Here is a 23,847-nt window from a genome sequence, read left to right on the forward strand (position 1 = left end):
TGTTGAATGTCTGACCATTACTGCCCGTTCCCGCAAAGTGTGTGTTCCACTCCCCCCTCACCCGCACTGTTTGTATCCACTCCCACCCACACCAGCAAACATTCTGTCACAGAAAAATTTACACAAATGTTAGGGCTATGCTAAACATTCAGAATAACAGACACTGCATTTAATTAAACTGACCATAAGTAAAAAGCACAAGTAAAGCACCACACTTGACAAACACATTGGGGCAATTTTTTATTAGCCTTAAAATAAATCAACTTTAATAAATCAAGCCTCATAATATCAACTTTTAAAACATCACAACTAGTGAAGCCTAAAAACATATTTAACCGTATGTGTAACAACACACACACACACACCTAACAATAGCCTAATAGTTAAACTCTGGTAACCCAGCAAGGCACAATATTTAATTGAATTACTTATAAAATAACCTAAATAAATATTAAACAAATTAAATATAAAACAAAGAAAAAGTCAAATAAATAGGAAATAAAAATCTCACAGATATCATGTTTATGTAGCAAATTAACATATAGAAAAATAAATAAATAAATAATACTATAAAACAATAAACATAGGCTACTTAACAAATTAATGAAATTATGAATCACTTGGCCTAACCTACTTCAGAAGAGAATGTTATTGATCGACTGCGGTCCCAGACTTGTGCATCTCGCTTCCAACATCCGCCCACACTAAATGTCCTCCTGGACGGCACACTAGATGCAGGGATACTCAAAATGAAATGTGCAAGTTTTGAGAGCGCAGGAAAGCACTCTCTGTTGAACTTCCACCATTCAAGCACACTGACTAGTGGACAGCAATAATCTAATTACTGACCTTATTCTGATAATACTGTGATTAAGGTGTTTACATGAGTTGCTTTTAGAATACTCCGTTCATGTTCCCCTTTTACGTGCTGTAGATCATAGATCGATTAATGTCACACGTCATTACCTCCCCACACCACGCCATCCGACTTACCCTCCAGAATTTCACGTATTAACATACAGTTCGTCTTCGTTATTGTACCGTATACAGTTTTGGGTATTTTTATTTTTAATTTTACGACAGCTTCAAGTGCAGTTAATTATTTGTCATGCTATATGTGCAAATAGACGACTGCTTGAAGCCTTGGACTGCGTCCAAAACCGCACTTACTATATAGTAGCTGAAACACATGTATGTTGCCTACTATATAGTAGGTAAATATGCAGTTTCGGACGCAACTGTGCTCTCCTGTTTGCCGTCAAACGGTTGCGCACTGCCATGTGCGTACGAGTCCTGTCACAAAATGTGGTAAAAACTCCCACGTGATGTTAATTGTGTGATTAAGGTCTGTAATGCATGTCAATAATGCAGTTAAAACAGGAATACTCCACACGTCTTAATTCCATTTGTGTTTAGTTCGAGTATGACTTTAATCGGATTAAGGTAATTGTTAGATTTCCATGTATCTCAGGAATCTCAGATTATGCCTTTCAGATCTTCCGTCGTGCCTTTCAGCCTGTTCTACAATTACTTCTATTAACTTTTAGTTCTGTGCTTAGAAAGTGTGGTTCTCCTCAGAGCATTTCAGATCGATCTGGGGAGCCCAAATGAACACACACTAACACATGCATGCTCAAATAGACATCTGAGTTTATTCATGCAAACCAAGAGTATTTATACACTTTGATAACAGCAGTGCGTGCATAGTTTCTACTGGTGCAGGGGCCAGACAGATACAAAACAAAACACACAGCACACTATGAAAATAAGTCTTTTCAAGAGACAGAAAATACATATGCCAGCTATAAGAAAGGATGGCAGTTGATCAGCTTATTTAAAGAGGTAATTAAATGTATACATTCATTTGATAGCAGGTCATAATATAAGAGAGTACATGATATAAGAGAATTTCCTTTCAGTAATAAAAAATGGCTGTTTACATGGTAGTTTCTTAATCAGAGTATTGTCTTAATCAGGTTAATACTGGATCATTGTTGTCCATGTAAACGTACTGACTGTCTGGATCTAGGTTGTCCGAGAGTCAGGTGCTGAGATATTCCGCTATTTCAGCATCGACAGGCTTTGGCGCTGAAACACAGGATGCACCCTGGAGAACGGAGCAGATATGTCGCCTCAACCCAAAGGTGCCAGATTTGTGCCCCTTGTAAACGAATACTTTTGCACATCTATCGCAATTTACAAAGTTACATTCTTTTCCATTTTTTTCAGTAACAACTGAAAATTTTCTAAATGTCAGACTTGCCTTACTTTGTTTTTGTGATGTAAATAGCCGCTTTAATTTTCTTCTCAACCTCATTTGTTGACTCCATTCTTGTTACGCGCCAAATCTCGGGACCCATGCTATATTTTTTGACCGCCCACTCCCACCCGCAGAAAAGATAAAACTGCCCGCTCCCATGAGATTTGCGCGGGATACCAATCCAGTCCTCTAAGGTACACTTCTCTCTGTGGCTACTCTGAGAGAGAGAGAGAGAGAGAGAGAGAGAGAGAGAGAGAGAGAGAGAGAGAGAGAGAGAGAGAGAGAGAGAGAGAGAGAGAGAGAGAGAGAGAGAGAGAGAGAGAGAGAGAGAGAGAGAGAGAGAGAGAGAGAGAGAGAGAGAGAGAGAGAGAGAGAGAGAGCGAGCAGTACATTCAGTGCGTGAGAAAAAAAACAAGATTATGTCTTAGAATTTTATGTGTATTCTGTCACTTTTAACATTCTGTCTGAGTGATTATTTTAACATGTAAATATAGCCGACATCCAGTGTTGGGAAGTAGCTAACCAGGGGCAGTGGTGGCTTGACGGTTAAGGCCCTGGGTTACTGATCGGCAGGTCAGGGGTTCAAGCCCCAGTACTGCCAAGTTGCCACTGATGGGCCCTTGAGCAAGGCCCTTAACCCTCTCTGCTCCTGGGGTGCTGTACCATGGGTGACCCTGTGCTCTGACCCCAGCTTCCTGACATGCTGGGGTATGCAAAGAAAAGAATGTGATCAATAAAGACTCATTATAATTAAAAGTAGCAATGCTAGTAATTTTCAGTAACATGACAGAATCTCCGCTGCTTTAAAAATAGTGTCGCTTTTCCAGAGTTATGTTTACAAACCAGCAGAAATGTAGTGTGACCAATCACTACTTTTTTGTCCAGCTATAACGGTGCTCTTCACTGCAAATTTGCAGTGCCCGCTTGCTTCACAGAAATTAAGACTCACTGTAGCGCACGTGAACAGGAAGTGACCATCTGATGGACACGTAAAGCAAGCAACCACAATTAGTGATGTAACTTAGTAACGTAACTTAGTACGTGATGTATGGGGCGGGTAAATGATAATACCATAATAAATGAACAGTGATATTACTGGCGCTTTGTTGTTAATAGGCAACAAAACATAATGTTTACAATTACTTACAAATTAAATAATTCACTAAGTTTATGTTCTGAATACATCAGTCTGATTGTATTTCTCCACATCTCGTTTAAGGGAGCAGCAAGAGAAAAAGGTTAACTTATTTATTATACAGTGCATTCGGAAAGTATTCACAGCGCTTCACTTTTTCCACATTTTTTATGTTACAGCATTATTCCAAAATGGATTAAATTCATTATGTTCCTCAAAATTCTACAAACAATACTCCAAAATGACAACGTGAAAGAAGTTTGTCTGAAATCTTTGCAAATTTATTAAAAATAAAAAACAAAAAAGCACATAAGTATTCACAGCCTTTGCCATGACACTCAAAATTGAGCTCAGGTGCATCCTGTTTCCACTAATCATCCTTAAGATGTTTCTACAACTTGATTGGAGTCCACCTGTGGTAAATTCAGTTGATTGGACATGATTTGGAAAGGCACACACCTGTCTATTTAAGGTTCCACAGTTAACAATGCATGTCAGAGCACAAACCAAGCCATGAAGTCCAAGGAACTGTCTGTAGACCGCCGAGACAGGATTATATTGAGGCACAGATCTGGGGAAGGATACAGAAACATTTCTGCAGCATTGAAGGTCCCAATGAGCACAGTGGCCTCCATCATCCGTAAATGGAAGAAGTTTGGAACCACCAGGACTCTTCCTAGAGCTGGCCGCCCGGCCAAACTGAGCAATCGAGGGAGAAGGGCCTTAGTCAGGGAGGTGACCAAAAACCCTATGGTCATTCAAACAGAGCTCCAGCATGTCTCTGTGGAGAGAGGAGAACCTTCCAGAAGAACAACCATCTCTGCAGCACTCCACCAATCAGGCCTGTATGGTAGAGCGGCCAGACAGAAGCCACTCCTACCTTTTCTTTTACTGAAAAGGCACATGACAGCCCGCCTGGAGTTTGCCAAAAGGCACCTCTCAGACCATGATGAAACAAAGATTGAACTCTTTGGCCTGAATGGCAAGCATCGTGTCTGGAGGAAACCAGGCACCACTCATCACCTGGGCAATACCATCCCTACAGTGAAGCATGGTGGTGGCAGCATCATGCAGTGGGGATGTTTTTCAGCGGCAGGAACTGGGAGACTAGTCAGGATCGAGGGAAAGATGAATGCAGCAATGTACAGAGACATCCTTGAGGAAAACCTGCTCCAGAGCGTTCTGGGCCTCAGACTGGGGCGAAGGTTCATCTTCCAACAGGACAGTGACCCTAAGCACACAGCCAAGATAACAAAGGAGTGGCTACAGGACAACTCTGTGAATGTCCTTGAGTGGCCCAGCTAGAGCCCAGACTTGAACCCGATTGAACATCTCTGGAGAGATCTGAAAATGGCTGTGCACCGACGCTCCCCATCCAACCTGATGGAGCTTGAGAGGTCCTGCAAAGAAGACTGGAAGAAAGTGCCCAAAAATAGGTGTGCCAAGCTTGTAACATCATACTCAAAAAGACTTGAGGCTGTAATTGGTGCCAAATGTGCTTCAACAAAGTACTGAGCAAAGGCTGTGAATACTTATGTACATGTGCTTTTTTGTTTTTTATTTTTAATAAATTTGCAAAGAGGGCGCACAGTGGCTTAGTGGTTAGCACGTTCACCTCACACCTCCAGGGTTGGGGGTTCGATTCCTGCAGCTCTGTGTGTGCAGAGTTTGCATGTTATCCCTGTGCTGCGGAGGTTTCCTCCCCCAGTCCAAAGACATGCATGGTAGGTTGATTGGCATGTCTGTAGTGGTCTGGGCTTGTGTTCGGTGATTGTAGTTTTTAATTTTGTTTCCCTTCGTTAGTATAAAAAGGAAAAAAAACTGTGAATGAATTTATTACAATGCTCATCTAAAATATAATAATTACAAGACAGCATAGGATGAGGTAAAACTCAAGAATTAGCTAAAATACAGTAGTGGCAATTGTGAAAGTAAACAAAACATGCCAATGCTTTGAAGGATGTGAATTGGAACAGAGTAATGTTATTCAATTGAGAATCTGTTTTTAGAGGATTTAAACCTAACATCAAACAAATTATATTATAGAATTCAGGCAATTTTATTGGGGTTATCTCATACAGTGTGGCAAGTAATAATCTGGAAAGACCTTTGTAATATCACGGTCTAAATCTGGATTTAAAGAGAAGCAAATCAGTAAATGAATCACATGTAAATGAATCACATGCAAATGAATCACATGCAAATGAATCGCATGAATCACATGAAAATGAATAAAAAAATAAGTGTATGAATGTGTGTGTGATTGTGTGCCATGAGATGGATTGGCACCCTGTCCAGGGTGTACCCCGCCTTGTGCCCCATGCTCCCTGGGATAGGCTCCAGGTTTCCCGTGACCCTGAAAAGGATAAGCGGTATAGAAGATGGATGAATGAATGGATGGAAATTTTCACAGATTTCAAGCAAACTTCTTTCACATTGTCATTATGGGTTATTGTTTGTAGAATTTTGAGGAAAATAATGAATTTAATCCATTTTGGAATAAGGCTGTAACATAACAAAATGTGGGAAAAGTGAAGCACTGAATACTTTCCAGATGCACTGTCTCCAACTTATTATTTATTATATCCAATATCCATTATTATACATGTTTGTATTTTACCTTGTTACTTCAACTTTATTGTAAAAAAGAAAAAAGAAAAAAGACATTCGCAAAAATGTAACATTTAGAGGCATAAACCAGCACAGATGAAGCACAAACAAACGAGACTATTTGAGTGAATTTGGAGCGTGGGGGGGTTGGGGAGGCTGTGTGCCTCAGAATAACATAAATATTCTTTTAATAGCTCAAAAACCGAAGCAGCACAAACAAAAAATTTTACAGCACAAACGATTGAGACTATTTTGCCGACGTTTTGCATTGTTTGAGGGGCCAACTTCACGCAGGTGGATTGCTTGGAGCCTGAAATGACAACAATAAACATTATTCAAGTTCATGGTGTAAAAATTATCCACTGACCTTTAAAAGCTGAAATTTTTAACACTAGGTGGGTAAACAGTTCCCAATCAAGTATCCTTGATGTGCTGTCTCAGGGGCCAGTCTAATGAAACATTACTGAGGTTTCCTAGCTAGCTGTGACTCCAGGGAGTCATTGGTCCCAGCAAAAAAAATAGTGCATAACACATAAACTCCCATAAAACCACAGCATTTTACACCTTGTTTGGATTAAACAAACATGTCAATCAGTGAGCTTTAGATGTACTGGTAGGCAAATTTAGCTAACTTTGGACAGAGCCAGACTAGCTGTTTCCCCATTTCCACTTTTTATAATAAGTTATGCTGCTGGTTGTAGCTCCAAATTTATAGAACAGGTATCAATCTGAAAATCTAACTCAGAGCGAATGCCAATAAACGTATTACCCAAAATACTGACCTTTAAGTAGTAAATATACAGCGCTGGATATCTAATAAAGTGGCCACTGAGTATATACAACATATTTTAAAAAGGAATACAGTTATTTCACTCTTTTTGTAGAGCAAATCGCAGGCTAACAAGACTTCCTGTAGATTTAAGTAATAAGCAAATGATATTCTAGTAGTTTGACCACAAAATCCCTAAAATAAAACATTAGCAAACATAATACTCACTGAAGGATATCTTGAGTAGGATGGCCTGCAACCTCAACCCCATGGTTCCACCCTTGGACTGGAAGAGTTTCAGAAGCCTGGGAGTGCATTCATCCAGCTTGGACATGAACTTTGATTCGAGGTGCACCATTGTGATTCAGTGAAACTCATCCGGGATCTGAAAGATAAATAATGAAACCTGTGTACAAATTGTTCTTACAACATTTTTAAAAGCGAGAATCAACCTAATTCTGATTCTGGAATTTGATCTTGAAAATATGATTTAGAAAATAATTAACAGTAACATAACAAATGTTTTGTACCTAAGAGCTAAATATGCAAAACCACCAGTGCAGTACTTCACAATGGACTAGGAATATTTCTAATGTAGCATTAGTAACTCACATGAGATGCCTCAAATAGAGCAGGCCATCTGGCTTTGATGTCCTCTATGCTTGGTGATAGTTTGACAATTTAGTTTCTTCTGTGTGCAAATGTTTTGGCCATTTTTTCTTTAACAATTTGTTGTTGTCCCTCTTCCTTACTTCAGTAAGCAACTGAATCCTCTCTTGTTCTTGAATTTCTTCATTCTCTTTTCATTCTGATAAAACAGAAATACTTTTATTAGGCCCACGTGTAGCTAGAAGTAATCTTTCAGAGTAACATGGTTACTCTGGATGGACTTTCTGTTTCATCATGTACAGCAGTTAAAGACCTTAGTGACCTTTTGGTTTTATATGATCCGCCACGCCTACTTAGATCAAAAGATGCAGGCTATTTGATGGTACCTCGAATAGAGAAGGCTACAGCAGGGGGAAGAGCTTTCGCTTATAGAGCCCCACAGTTATGGAACAGTCTTCCTATTAGTGTTCGGGACTCAGAGACAGTCTCAGTGTTTAAGTCTAGGCTTAAAACGTATTTGTTTACTCAAGCCTACCATGAGTAGATTCTGTTCTACTACTTTGCAGTCATAGTAATCTTTTTTCTCCCTCTCTCCTTTTGCTGAGCCCCACACAAATTTATGGAGATACTAGAGATCCAGATCCTTTCTGCCTCTGGATGGAGCTCAAATCTTCTCTAATTCCAGATTGCTGGGACTACGGCTGCTCCTAAGGCCATACAGACTTCATATAAATCCATAATGAACTTTTTCACACTAACTGTTGTTACCCAGATGAGGATGGGTTCCCTTCTGAGTCTGGTTCCTCTCAAGGTTTCTTCCTCTTACCATCTTAGGGAGCTTTTCCTTGCCACCGTCGCCACTCAGTGGTTTGCTCAGTTGGGATAAATTCACACCTTTAATATCTGTATACCATGTTGATAATTCTGTAAAGCTGCTTTGAGACAATGTCTATCATAAAAAGCGCTATACAAATAAAATTGAATTGAATTGAATTCTCTCCTGCTGGGTAAGGGAGAGGTAGTTTACCTCTGCCTTTCTAGTTTTTTTTTTTAAATACTATTTGCAGACTTCTGGTCCGCAGGGCTCTTGCGTTTGAGTGCATTGTATATCACCTCAGGAACTCTGGAGCCTCGGAGTTTGGTGCAATAACTGGCCATCTTTTATTTTATACTTTGTTGCCAGCCATAGCAACCTAAGAAGGAGCCGAGTTCCTTGAGAAAAGGATATTTCTTGACAAGTGCCTCAGCAACATCACTCATTTGTGCACTTGATGGATAAGCTGTAAATATGTATATAGTTTCAGACAGCTTCTCAAGTATGTCTGCCTTGACCTTTGAGGTAGTCAGAAGTGTCCCATTCTTCTTGTAGTCTTCAGTGGCTCTTTCAAGATACATCTCAGTTTCATATGCAAACTGTGGAATAGGGAACTGCTTTGGCCATGGCTGGCATCGTTCTGTGGTACTTCGCCTAGGCAGGATAATGGCATCTGGACAGAGCAGCTAGAAAACTAGCTGCAAAGGCTGCAAAGATCACTGCAAAGGCTCTACATACCTATGTTTAATTGAACAGACAACATCTGCTTTCGGGTTTATTTATGAAAGTGATCATGAAACAAGTGGCAGTAGTGATGACACTGATTTTGAGCCAGGGTCCCTTTCCCCCAGACCAAAAGACTGCTGGAATTTTGATCTTGAAGTTCCATTTCAGAAATGGATTGAATTTATGCCTGAAACAGTTAAATACAAAAACAAGTTATCTAATACACAGAAAAGGGAATGCATCATTTGAAGCCTGGCATCTGGATGCATGTAATAAATAATCCCATTTGGCAAGAAGTGAAAAGCTCCTGCACATTTGTCTTTAAAAGACCCAAGGTCTATCCATCAGCCACAGAGAAGTACATAGAAATCAGAGGCAACTATAAGGAATGTCATGGTCACATTCACATAAAATATGACAGAGAGCCTGAAATAAACAGCCCAATGGTGCTCATGTGTTTAATTAAAAACACTGATGACTCCCTGCACACTAGCTGTTCCAAGCGTGCGATGTCTGGTAACTTGCATGTGCAGATAGCCAAAGAACTGTGTGAGGGTAGAATGGTACCCCATGCATGGAGGACTTCAGAGACAACAAAGCTGATTGTTTCTATAGATAAAGCATTAATCGTTGGTGATTTTAATATTCATTTTGATAACCCAGAAGACCCTCTGAGAACAGTGGTTGTGTCCATCTTAGATTCAGTAGGCGTTTATCAGAACGTAATTGGATCTACTCATAATGGTGGTCACACTCTTGACCTGATACTAACATACGAATTATATATAGAAAATACTGTCATTTTTCCACAGTCTGTAGTTGTCTCAGACCATTATCTTATCTCGTTCATAATACATATTGATCATAATATTTCTACCTCACCTCGCTACCGTGTAAAACGTACTTTCACGTCAGATACTGCATCAAGCTTCATCAACAACCTCACAGCGGCATCAATTAAATTTTGATCACTGTCTGATCCCAGAGAACTCGATCAGGCAACTGAATGCTTAGAGTCAACGCTCCGCTACACACTAGATAGAGTGGCTCTACTCAAAAGAAATTAATTAGAGAGAAAAAGCTGGCACCCTGGTATAATGATCATATGCGTACCTTAAAACGGACCACTCGACAATTAGAACGTAAATGGCGTCAAACCAAATTGGTAGTATTTCAAACAGCATGGAAGAAGAGCCTACTGAATTATAGAAAATCTCTTAGTGATGCTAAGAATAGAAAAGTCTATCTCTCCATCTTAATTGGAGATAACAAAAACAATTCGAGATTTCTATTCAACATGGTAGCAAAATTAACTAGGAATAAAACCACTACAGAGAGAAGCACACAATCATTACACAGCAGCAAAGATTTCATGTACTTTTTCATTGGTAAAGTTAAAAATATTAGATGTGAAATTCAGGCTATTCAATTAAAACCAAGCAGTTTTATAACTAACCCTGTAGATGACAATATAGCAATATCAGATCAACGTTTAGAATGTTTTACTCCCCTTGTAGAGACTGAACTAGCTTCATTAAACTCTTCAGCAAAATCATCAACCTGCATACTTGATCCTGTACCTAAATGTTTCTTTAAACAGATTTGTCCTAGAGTAATTGAACCGCTTTTAAATATAATCAATTCTTCCCTTAGCACTGGCTATGTACCAAAATCATTTAAATTAGCAGCTATTAAACCCCTGATTAAAAAACCTGACCCTGACCCCTCTCAACTGTCCAGCTATAGACCTATATCCAATCTCCCCTTTTTCTCCAAGATTTTAGAAAAGGTTGTAGCACAGCAGCTATGCTCGTACTTACGTAGGAACAACATTCATGATGTGTATTAGTTGGGGTTTAGACCTCATCATAGCACAGAGACAGCGCTAGTTAAAGTAGTAAACGACCTACTACTGGCCTCTGATCAGGGTTGTGTCTCGTTGCTTGTATTACTTGACCTTAGTGCAGCTTTTGATACTATAGATCACACTATTCTCCTTGACAGACTACAAAATGTTGTTGGCATTAAGGGAACGGCCCTCTCCTGGCTCAGGTCTTATTTGACCGATCGTTATCAGTACGTAGATGTAAATGGTGACTTCTCCACACATACCGAGGTTAAATTTGGTGTTCCACAAGGTTTTGTTTTAGGCCCACTGCTTTTTACTTTATATATGCTACATCTACGTCAAATTATTCTTAAACATTGAATTAGCTTCCACTGTTATGCTGATGATATGGTATGTTTCAGCAAAGCCAGACAACAGACAGCAGCTTAATAAAGTTGAGGAATGTGCAAAAGACATTAGACGTTGGATGCTTATTAACTTCGTCTTACTTAATTCTGAAGGCAGAAGTACTTGTACTAGGACCATGTGTAGCTACTGTAGAAGTAAGCTTTCTGATTATACAGTAACTCTGGATGGACTTTCTCTTTCGTCATGTGAATCAGTAAAAGACCTTGGTGTGATTATTGACTCCAGTCTTTCATTGACGCTCATGTAGATAATATTACTAGGATAGCCTCCTTTCATCTCAGAAATATTTCCAAGATAAGAAATATATTGTCACTACATGATGCAGAATTTTTAGTTCATGCTTTTGTCACCTCTAGACTAGATTATTGTAATGCTATACTGTCTGGATGTTCCAGTAAGAGCATAAACAAACTCCAGTTAGTCCAGAATGTAACTGCTAGAGGCCATACTAGAACCAGAAGGTACGACCACATCACCCCAATCTTATCAGCACTGCATTGGCTCCAGTGAAATCCCACATTAATTATAAAATACTATTATTAACTTATAAAGCACTAAATGGTCTCGCGCCACAGTATCTAAGCGAAATTTTGGTTTTCTATGATCCGTCACGCCTACTTAGATCAAAAGATGCAGGCTATTTGACGGTATCTCGAATAGCGAAGGTCACAGCAGAGGGAAGAACTTTCTCTTATACAGCCCCACAATTATGGAATAGCCTTCCGATTAGTGTTCGGGACTCAAACACAGTCTCAGTGTTTAAGTCTAGGCTTAAAACATATTTGTTCACTCAAGCCTACCATGTGTAGACTTTCTATTACACAGTCCTAACAATCTCTTCTCTCCCTCTCTCCTTCTGTCGAGCCACACACAATTTTATGGAGATACTAGAGATCCTGATCCTTTCCGCTCCCTGGACCTGCCTGATCCGTTCGGATGCCCTACCTCTGGATGGAGCTCTCATCTACTCCAGTTCCAGGGACTACGGTTGCTTCTAAGGCCAAAACAGACTTCATATTAAACCACAATGAACTTTCCTTTACTTTTACACTATCTGTTGTTACCCAGATGAGGATGGGTTCCCTTCTGAGTCTGGTTCCTCTCAAGGTTTCTTCCTCTTAACATCTTAGGGAGTTTTTCCTTGCCACCGTCGCCACCGGCTTGCTCAGTTGGGATAAATTCGCACATTTAAAATCTGTATATGTGTTTATATGTTTCTGTAAAGCTGCTTTGAGACAATGTCCATTGTAAAAAGCGCTATACAAATAAATTTTAATTGAATTGAATTGAATGTTAATGCAATGACACATTGGTTGACATAATGGAATTCCAAAAGAGGTTGTGAGTGACTTTTCTCTGGCTTTGCTCAGAGCTCTGGTCAAGGTTTTTACTCCTCATCCTGATCTGAAGACCTACATCAATGAGTGTTGTGGTGTCTTACTCAGTAAAGAGTCAGCAAAAGTGCCACTTCATTTTGTTCAAGTTGATGTTGCACACTGCATCATCAGCTTGTGGGACTGCTTGAAGAAAAAAACACAAAGATTAATGATTTCTTTATGAGGTCAATGGCAGAGTTTCTCAAGTCACAATCCATGGACAATGCAAGAGAGCTACTATGCCATATTACTGTTGTGGCTCTCAGCAAAGCAGAGAGAAATTACAGCTCTGGAGCCCCCCTTATATCAGAAAGGTACAAGAAATACCTGAAAGCCCGAATTGCAAAAGAGTGTGTAATCATTCCAGTTGTAGAGGGTGAGGACTTGGAAGAAGTGGATCCATTTGACCAAACACAAACAGACCTACGGCAGTGGGTGACAAACATATGTGAAGAGAGTAGGTCACTCACCGTGGATAACGGTGATCATGATAATATCCACTTCCTCCCTGAGATTATTCCCAATATAATCTGGCTTGCAAATTGCTTACCACTCTGGACAGGGGTAATGATCCCTCACTTCCGAAGCACCATCATCACCGCAAGTTCAGCCAATGTTGAAGCAGAGTTCATAAACATCAAACGCGGGCTTTTCAAGCATGAAAACTTGCCTATTCGCGTGGATTGGTTAATTGCACAACATCTGTCCTTCATTGAGGGCAATATGCGAATTTGTTCTGCAAAACAAAAAGGTGAAGAAGATGAAGAAGATGCAGCTGTTGCAATAGTGATCATCACAGGAGCCAATCCACTACACATCACAACTTGCAGTACAGACGGAAAACCAGAAATAGATGCTTCCTGTTTTGGGAAGTCTGACACTGTCACAAACATCCATCCAACAGATTAAGATGCTGTTGAAAACTGGAGTGGCCTAGAGGTTCCACCCAAAAAGAGGAAGAGGTAGTCATACCTCTCTCCTTGTCCTGAATGACTCCATGCAGATTCACCCGTGAGGGGGAAAATACTGAAAGTGGAACTGTTGAAAAATGGAAATAATCAACAGCCTGTTAAACTCAGGAAATCAAGAATTCCTGTGCTGAACACATGTGCATTTGATGCTTTTTTTAATCAATGCTTATGTTGTGCTTTCTGCAATAGTGTCACTTTTGGAAATATTGTTAGTGGTGAGGACTCAAACAACCTCCTCCAGGAAAAGTGCTTTGTACAGGGAAAGTTTCTCACAGTTACAGTCTGGGAGAACTTCTGTGGATTGACACTGACCTTGGAAGTACCTCCACAGAATTTTCTTTGTGTGAATTTCCCTCCAATCTGATGCTCCAATGAGAGAGATTTGCTTTAAGGGCAGTCATTGCTTTCAGAGAAGGCTTAACCCAGGATGCTCTTAGACATTATGTGGCCTACTCTAGGAGGTTTCTATGTGTCTGGGAGATGTATGACAACCTGAGAAGTAGAGTGACAGGAGTGTCAGAAAAAAACAAAATATGCCCACACGCTGTGTTATGCACAAAAGAGTGATTGCATTGTTTAAATTTACATTCACAAGCTCAAGTATTTTTTGTTGTAAGCCTTGTTTTCCTACTCCTGCTTGGAGAAGTTGTCTCTGCTTTTCTGGAAGTCGGGCTTGATGGTGTTTGCCCTCAAGTCTTGGTTTGAAGACAGATCGTGGCTTGTCAGTATTAAGTGTTTTTATGTTAAAGTTTTTAAAGGTACATTATTAGCGTTAAAGGTTGTTTGATAGTACACAGTAATTACATTCCACAAGTAAAAGCATTTTGGCTTAATTCTTAATTTACTGAGTCATAAGTTTCCACATACATATATACATCCATTTATATACATCCATTTATTTATATATATATATATATATATATATATATATATATATATATATATATATATATATATATATATATATATACACACACACACACACACACACACGCACACACATACGTACACCTGTGTCCCTTAAAAGTTGAAAACTCACAGTGGATAGGTAACAATTAAGTGAATGCGAATATTTAATGTGATTTGTTTTGCCGTTTGGATTTTACCGTGTTACTTCAACTGTATTGTTTAAAAAAAGACAGTCGCAAAAACGGCACAAATCAGCACAAACGATTGAGACTATCTGGGGTGAATTTGTAGCGAGTGGGGGGCTGGTGACATCATCACACCATAATTCAATGTCTAATATTTTAAAAAACGGAAGCAGCACAAATGAAACTTTTATCGGCACAAACCAGCACAAACGGAGCACAAATGATTGAGACTATTTGGGGTGAATTTGGAACATGTGAGGGGGCTGAGTGACCTCAGAATGACCTATAAATATTCTTTTAATATCTCCAAAACCGAAGCAGCACAAACAAACATTTTTACAGCACAAACAGAGCACAAACGATTGAGACTATTTTGCTGACGTTTTGTGTTGGGTGAGGGGCCAATTTCACGCAGGTCTTTCACCTCAGTTCTGTTCCACAGTCTGTTCTTTTGCTCTCTGCTGTCTTGTTTAAATGCAGATGCTGGCAAGTTTGTGTTGTATGTGAAAATAAAGACAGACACCTGTTGGGAAATGTTTGTTTTTGGGGTGTACATGAGATTTTGTGTTGAAAATGACAGGTTGTGTGATACTTTATTACTCTTACTCAGGTAATTATTAATATTATTACTTTCTCTGGATTTTCCTAATAAAATCATTGTCTGATGAGGTAGATTGCTGTAGATACATGTTAAACTAGGCTTTCCTATTCATTGAGCATTATCATTTACATCATTTGAATTATTTTAATTATGAAGGCTGACTGTAATGCCAGCTGAATTGAAAATATTCTGCACATCCTCTTAAATCATATGCCCCCCTCACTGTGCTCCTCCTTCCTTAACGTTTCCCCATGGAAACCTCAACGATAATTCAAAATATGACATTGTAGCTGAGGGGAGGTAACTACCAGGCTAATGCTTGTCGCTGTGTTAATGAGTAGTATGTGAATTTGTGTAAGTTGAACAGGGCTGCAACTAACAATTATTTTCATAATCGATTAGTTGGCAGATTATTATTATTATTATCATTATTATTATTATTATTATTATTATTATTATTATTATTATTATTATTAATCGATTTATCGGATGGGGGCAAATTTTTCAGTACCTTTTTTTTCGTTTATTTAAAATAAAATACACAAACCGAGTGTTACAAATATAAACTTCAGACTAAAACGTATTTATGATTTTTTTTTATGGACGCACAAAAAGCACTGAAATAAACTACAGTACTAAATTAATGATAAAAACTCAGTTTCACTGCACCTTGTGGTTTCTGTTACTCACTGTCTTTAGACATATTGTTTTACTTGTGTTTACTCTTGATCGTAGTGTTTTAATTGGACATTACAAATCTTACTCACGTTCCCACTGCGTGTCAACGCGTCTACACTGCGTGTGATCAGCAACACGGCCTCGTTACTAATAGATCACTTCCGTTATAATAAACGACAGAATTTACACTGATACAGCATATAATGGCAATAAACTTAAATTAAACTAAACCTTTTAAGCAACACGCGACAGCATCACGGTCGTGCTTCCGTACTACACAAACTCCACTTTATAAAGTTTGATCTTCTCCATGGTGTTTAAAATAAAATGCTAAAAATGCCTTAGAGGACTTGGAGGTTGCACACTTTCTTCCTCAGTCATGTGATGATTTCGCCTCTGTCTGATGAGGACTGAGGTCATGTGGGGAATAAAAGGTAATGGTGACAAACAGTAAACTGAAGAAAGTCATTGTTAGTGACTCTGGATTAATACCTAATACCTGGGTTAATACCTAAAACCGCTATTGTTCCATTTGAGATAATATTACCTTTCTAAAATGCACACACTAGACAGTAGAGTACATAATACATAGTGTAAGTGTACAGTATGTCATTTGGGACAACTTTAGTTGTGAACTCTCTGAAGCGTGTTTTCAGAACAGAAGTAACGTAAGGAGTAAACATACCCCGTGCCGCATGCAGACCAACTAATCGATAATGAGATTCGTTGACAACTATTTTCATAATCGATTATTATCGATTAGTTATTGCAGCTCTAAAGTTGAATGAGGACATCCTGTTTTCCAGACCTAATATACTTGGCACAGATTTGATCGTTAATGTTAGCTTGTTAATTGCTAAAAGAATGCACGTTTATGTCTTCTAATTTGCCATTCTGCCACAAACGATATGATTTAGTCATCATCAGTGAAAGCTTTTTGAAGTTCCATTCCTAAATGGTCTAGTTAGTTTGTTTGCTCACAAAAATGTTAAAAAAAAAAAAAAAAAAAAGTGTTTATGTTTTACAGCATCATGATGTGTTTTACAAATAGTAAATCAAACCTCAGTGAGGAAACAAAATGTTCATCTTCAACTAATGTTAACTAATATTAAGTAACGTATTAAACAGGGGCGTTAGCTGGATTGTTAATCATACAGGGCTGAGCCCAGATTCTTCTCTATCAAAAAAGTTTTTTAAATGTACTTGTAAATAGACTGTTTCCATGCATTTTTTCTTGCATGTGAGGGCTAATTGCTTAAAAAATGTGGAAATTGGACAAAAAGTCGAATTTATCCTAAAACTTGCCTCGGGTGCTATCACTGTTTGTAGACCGATAAAATATCGAACTTTTTTGCTATCTAACACAAGACTAGGCTACTTTGGTGTCGCTAACCAAGGGGAGGCATTACTTAACTTTCATTGTATTGGTTTAGCTGCTACAGTGACATCTGTATGTTAGTTGTCCTTATGCTCTGCTCATATCATGTTCATGTTACTTGGAACTCGTGTAGACATTTACACACCTTGTTTTCCTGCTCAGCATGAAAGGATGTTAATGTTTCAGTTTCAGCTGCTTTACTGGTTAAAAAAAATAATAAATCAGCATGTATCCATTTTTCCTCACACTGACCGACTGATCGAGCTACCATTTGGCAGAATTGAGACCCGTTAGCCAATAAGACACAAGTATTTCCACATATTTTCATGTAAACCCTGTCTGATTGATCTTGCCTCTGTTCACTGAAGATAAAATACAACACTCTGTTCACTGAAGATACAAAATTACAGGCTGTTCTTTTACTAACATTCAGTTAGACCTACATAGTGACAAACCGCTCCAAGTGGATAATTATTTGGGGCTAAAGAACAAATCTTCGGGGATATAGCCCATTTTTCAGATTCATTTTCAGGAATTAAAGCTTGTGTGACTCTAGCGTGGAGGGGCGACGCAGGAGCATAAATGAGTCCTCAAATGTGACAGCGCCCTGCAAAGGGGTCCTCTTTAAAGGGGTTGCTGAGATGTTGCTGCGCATTATTTTAAGATGGGGCCATCTCAGAATGCGGGGCACCAGGCAGTTGCCTGCCTTGCCTGCCCTGTAGGTATGCCTCTGAATGGAGCTCAAGTGCAGGACAGTGGCCCTCCAGGACCGGAATTACCCGTCCCTGGTTTAGAAGCTAATTTTACAGTTTCAGTGGCCTCTTCCAGTAAATTGTCTGGTATTTGTGTAAACAAAACATAATGAATTTGTTTTGGGGGCTCTGATGGACTAGGATTAGAGAGGGTGGATTTTAAATGTAAAGAAAATTATTATATACATGTTTTACATACAGGTTATATCAAATGTTACTTCTTATTATTGTGATGGGATCTCAGGTGCCAGCTTTGTATTTTAAAAAGTCAGACGGCGTGTATACCTATGTGTATTTATTTCAGGAATTTTAATTGAAATTAAAGTCGTCAATGTAAATTTGCATTGATTAAATTAATGTTATTGTTATTAAATTAATGTTATAATCAGTTATTGTTTAAAATCACCGTGGTAAAACAGAGTTCCAGTGTATAAAAATATGGAGTTTGTCATCAACCAACCATTAACCAGTTTTGATGCCTAAAATTTTTTTACATAGGCAATTTTAGCAAAGCCCTTTACATTCATTTAAAATGTAAAATTTAACTAATGAAACGATGCCCCTGGACCCCCTAGACATTTTAAAGTACTTTTGTAAAATTCTTGGGGGGCCTGTGTCCCAGTAGTGATCAAATTCTAGAAACGCCCCTGGTACTCTCAGCACTGACACAAGCCCAGCTGTGTCTCAGATGACACTCATTTGCTCGCTTGTTTTGCCTTCAAATGATTTCTTTTGCAACCTACAAGCAATGTTTAATTTATTGTTGACTTGGTTTGCTGCAGAGCACTTGGGAAGATCATGACAAAAGCAGGCCTGATGAACAAATATTAACGATCCATTAATATAGGCCTACATAAAATTTGCCTGGAATTTGCCTTAATTCTATCAAGACAGGATGCTAACCTTTTTTGCTGTTGCTCCAGCTTCGGCGCAACAACAAAAAAAAACACCATTATCATTGCCGTAGAAGGCCAAAAAGTTAACAATTTTATGTTTATCACTTAAAACAACTGTCAATTACAATTGACAAGTTTTTCATTCTTCGCTTGTTTCTTACCTGATTTTCGGCGCTGATGAAAGATTTCCCCCAGCTCGGTGGGCGGACCTTTGGGCCACTGAGTCACGCAGCTGTCAAAGATAGCTGTCACCCAGCTTCATGATCAAACACACACAGGCGAGAGCAGAACCGAGGAACACGTTGTCTCAGGTTCATGACAATGTGTTGGCTGTCTCACAACTGAATTACAACGCTTACTCGACTGAGAACAGACCGGAGTGACAGGACGGAGTCCACACCTTTGAGGATTTAGCACGGAAAAAAACACCACTTTAGGAAATAAATTCGACGCCACGTCAGTACGTGAATAGACGATTTTTTTACGGATATGAAGCCTAAAAAGGGTATGTAGTGTTTTCAGCCAAACTGAGCTGTAACCTAACATCTGTATAAGTGTCGGTACAGAATATAGATTCATAATGAAAGTTGTCCGCTTGGCTTTTCTTCCCGGCTCCTCGTGTTAGCTATTGTTTCCGTTTCAGACAAACAGCTCCGTTTTCTCTCACCATGTGCTGGCTCCCTGTCAAAACGATCCGCTTCATTCGTTTGACTCTTGTGCATGTGATATTTAACAACCACCATTGCGGGGGGGAAAACTACTGTTTTGCGACGAGCTATTTAGTTTTTGGGGACAGGCGCTCTCCGAGTCGCACTACTTACACAGTTTCCTCTTTAGTTTTTTTTTCCTCAGGGATTTGGGCGAAAGTTCAAAAGTAATGCGTATAGCGGAAGAGGTACTTCAGTTTCTAATTGTTTGAGAATTGTAAGCGTGATATTACTTGTTTATTTATTTATTTGTGTATTTTTGCGGACATGTGGGACAGCGTGGCACTGATTCCCGAGATCCTTTGTTGAGTTTAGTTTGGTTTCCTCAGGCTACGCTTTCGCGTCTCCGACCTCGTGTTAATCACACACAATAGACATTCCTCTTCTCGGTTTTTAACGTAGTATTTGTACGAAAATCAACGAAAACATATCGAGCTACATTGGTAGAACTTACAAAAATAAATAAATAAAGTTTTCCCGCCCCTAAAAAGTGTGTGGGGAACTTTAAAAGACTGTGAGACACCGCATTCTTTTGTTCAACTGAGATTTGCAACAGGTCCTCCCTCCCCCTCCTATACAGTCCCAGTCAGTTCACTTCTCACTCAGCTGGGCCACTTTCCCATAAACGCGCCAAAGACCAGTAAAAATCTTTTTTACTTCCTTATAGTATGTGGTATAATGTCTCTTGTCTTCAGATAAATTTTTGCTTCTCCCATCATTTAGCAGCTAGCATAACTTGTAACAGTGATACTACATTGTCAAACGTGTGTTAATGACTTGGCCAGTGTGTATCTAGCATATCTTCAATGTGCTTATAGGCCTACATAATTTTTGTTGACATTGTTTAATAGCAGTTATTGTAACTTTGCCTCTCTTTGCCACATGATCGGATATGACCGCATGCATGAAAACATGCAGCTATATAGCCCGCGTGTGTGTGTGTGTGTGTGTGTCTGTGTCATGGTGATTTTGGAGTTGAAAGGAGTGTGTGCTAGGATTGGGGGAGGGTTTTTTTTGGTTGGGGGTGGAGTGTGAGAGAGAGATATGGCTGGTAGTATTTTGCCTTCTAACAAAAGCCACACCACACACTGAATCAGCATTACTACTTGTTTAGTTCATTGCATTGCACAAAAATGTACATATTTTAATTTCCCTATGTGGATTCCTCATGCAGCAGCTCACATATTAGCATGCTCTCTGAAACTTGCTTGCACAGCAACTTGGCCAGAATTTTAAATTTCTCTTGAATGTTAGCCATTTTGCACAAAGTAAATTGGTGGGACTTGTTTCTTTGTGGTGTGTAGGTATGCAGGCCACTTCTGGCAGTGAGACAGAAGATGAGGATAACATTGATGTCCCTCTGGATCTGTCTTCGAGTCGTGGATCTGCAGCCAAAAGAAAACGGAGAGGAAACCTGCCTAAAGAATCTGTACAGATTCTTAGAGATTGGCTTTATGAACACCGCTATAATGCCTACCCTTCAGAACAGGAAAAAGCACTGCTTTCAAAACAGACTCACCTTTCCACACTTCAGGTAAATAAATTTGTCTAAGCAGTGTGTAACAGCCAGTCTACACAAAATAACAATCTTTGTCAGTCGGTGTGACAGTCTTGCACAGAATAATCATCTCAAGTAAATGTTAGTCTACACACTTCATTTTAATGAATTGCCAAATGTTTTCCTCCTTTGACGTGGCTGCCAAGTTTCATTTAAGATTGAGCTTAAAATAGAACAGGCCTAGAGTGTGTTCAGTATTTAGGGGAATTACAGCTTCATTACAGTTTCATCATTGACCAGTAATCTGTTCATGTTTCACAGGCTGGCAATCAGCGGACAGTAGTCTGTTTTTACTTAACTCATGTTTGTGTGTGTGTGGGGGGTTTGAAAGGATCAGTGGCATAACCACCTCCATATCCACCTCAGTGAGAGAAAGGGATAGAGACTAGTAATTAGGAATTCCCCCACACTCAGACAGCTGTCTCCAAAACAATAGAGAGTATAATACCACACACACACACACACACACACACATTAACATTGGATGGTTTCTCCATTGAAAGCACAATGAGCCATGGTTGCATGCTCATACTTTTTTTTCCCAGACAGAGGGTAAAGTTTGTACTTTAATAAATGTTGATTATAGACACTCATGGTAATTTTGAAAACTTAAAGAAAGTATAAGGAAACAGCACAAAACTAATCCCGTATGTTAACAAGATGACAATTTTACGTACCACCATATCAGGGTTATAAAAGTAGAACATGTACAGGTCAGATCAGGTTGTTGTAGCTCACTTTCACATGAATACACATTGTGTAGCAGAGAATTTCATGATACTTTGTTACTCCTTCAAGTTAACAGCAATCCTTTTAGGGTAGACATGCATGAGTCCAATTTGTGGGTGCTAGAAGAGTCACATTTGCATTTGTTTGAGCCTCTATCTTCAACATCAGTCTCACACAGTGAACTGGATTGAGCTAACAGCTTTAGTAAAACCCAAGATGTCAGCCCCAACAGAGAAGGTCACAATTTAAAAAGTCATAAAACAAAATACTTGCTGACTTAAATTATGATGTTGGTATGTGAAAACAGTTTGCCATCATGTTTTCTTCATGTAACTCTAGTGAACTTTTTTTTTTTTTTTACTGGAAGGAAACTAAAACCATTTTAGAAATATTTGGAATACTGAATTTTCATGTCATTCTTTTTAAGTCTCAATTTAGCACATTTTATACATCCTGTTAGTCCTTAAACCTGAAGTAACTGAAAATCTTAATCTACATAATCTAATATGCTATGCTCTGTCTCAGGTGTGTAATTGGTTCATTAATGCTCGTCGAAGGCTCTTGCCAGAGATGCTGCGGAAGGATGGTAAAGATCCAAACCAGTTTACCATTTCACGCCGTGCCAGCAAGGGGCCTGAGGGCATGAGTGACAGCTCACACTCACCCAAACATGACAGCTATGAGACTGGCTCGCCTGCCTGCCCAGACAACACGACTATTGACACCAGTTACCCCAGAAAAAACGCATCGCCCACTCTGGCCCGTCCCTCTGTCATTTGCCACACTACCATCACAGCTATAGGCACGAACATTGAAGGGACCACAGAGTTGGCAGTCTTCAGCTGCCCATCAGGCACAGGACTAGGCACAGAATTCAACACTCCACCACCTACACCACCTGACCTAACAGCACAGGACTTCAGTGGCTTCCAGCTGCTTGTGGACGTGGCATTGAAGAGAGCTGCAGAGATGGAGCTGCAAGCGAAACGAGTGCTCGCTTAAATACTGGAAGTGGAGGAATAGATGGAGGATTGCTGTTTCCTTAACTTTCATTCCTGGCCTTAACCCCTTTGAAGCGTACTTTGCAGGGAGATTGGGGATGTGACTTGGTGACAGAAAGTGTTGATGAATCATAAAGTCCTAATCATTTCTATTTTTGCTAAATATAAATCCAATTGGTGCAGATTTGTTAGTACAATACACAATTTAACATGTCTTGGCAGTCCACATCTTTTTGTATTTCATTGGTGTATATAAATAAATGTATATCTTTCTTTTTTTGCACACAGGTGACCAAAAACACATAGACAAAGACTTTGTAGATCTTTGAGAAAAGAGACTCGTATCTTCAGTTCAAGTTTTCCATTGTCATTTTGCAGAGATTTGGTTCTATGATTTTTTTTATTATTTTTTTTCTTTCATTCTGCATCATTTTTAGAGAACAGTTTTGCAGTTTACTCTGCCTAATTTTTTGCACAATATGGCAGGTCATGTTTCTTCCTCCCTGTTTCTCTAATGTACTGTAATCACTACTGTTCCAGGTCATACTTTTTTGTTTGTTTGTTTCATTGTGTAAAGAAAAAAATTGCTTTTTGGAATGATGTGTTTAGTCTGTTGTTTCTTTTTTTTATTTTTCTCTGGAGGGGTATTCAGATGTAGCACAACTTTAGTCTGAGATTCTCTCAGAACATTCAGTGTACAGTGTAAAAATGGCCAGTGAATGTGTCCCTCGTCTCAACATAAATACACATATACACCTAAAAGACCGACTGCTCCACACTGTCCCCAAAAGCCCCAACATGCACCCTCTCCACACATCTTACACCCTAGTGAGCCTGGGGAATGAACACTACATAATTTATGTGTATGTAATGTGCTTATATTATATTAAGACGTTACTAAACACAGATAGGAGGAAGATGCTTTT

General features: G+C 39.2%; 1 protein-coding gene and 1 long non-coding RNA gene across 4 annotated transcripts; one reads left to right on the forward strand and one right to left on the reverse strand.

The window, feature by feature from the left end:
- Window positions 1-1,279: 1,279 nt before the first annotated feature.
- On the reverse strand, window positions 1,280-19,225 carry LOC108265047 (uncharacterized). 3 transcript variants are annotated; one of them, XR_006982170.2, is made up of 5 exons: window positions 19,088-19,225; window positions 7,387-7,582; window positions 7,003-7,159; window positions 2,784-2,963; window positions 1,280-2,477 (listed from the first exon to the last, which is right to left on the reverse strand). It is a non-coding gene; the product is annotated as an uncharacterized LOC108265047 (long non-coding RNA). The 3 variants fall into 3 exon arrangements; XR_008396299.1 differs by lacking the exon at window positions 19,088-19,225 and adding an exon at window positions 13,107-13,397 and having other exon boundaries at window positions 7,387-12,979; XR_008396300.1 differs by lacking the exons at window positions 1,280-2,477; window positions 2,784-2,963; window positions 19,088-19,225 and adding exons at window positions 3,616-6,315; window positions 13,107-13,397 and having other exon boundaries at window positions 7,387-12,979.
- On the forward strand, window positions 19,204-23,518 carry tgif1 (TGFB-induced factor homeobox 1). The gene is given in 3 exon segments (NM_001200447.1): window positions 19,204-19,431; window positions 20,938-21,167; window positions 22,446-23,518. Coding segments are annotated over 3 exon segments (723 nt in total). The 5' UTR covers window positions 19,204-19,415; the 3' UTR covers window positions 22,923-23,518.
- Window positions 23,519-23,847: the final 329 nt, after the last annotated feature.

This window comes from Ictalurus punctatus, chromosome 1 (genome assembly GCF_001660625.3).
Source record: "Ictalurus punctatus breed USDA103 chromosome 1, Coco_2.0, whole genome shotgun sequence".
Taxonomy (NCBI): Eukaryota; Metazoa; Chordata; class Actinopteri; order Siluriformes; family Ictaluridae; genus Ictalurus; species Ictalurus punctatus.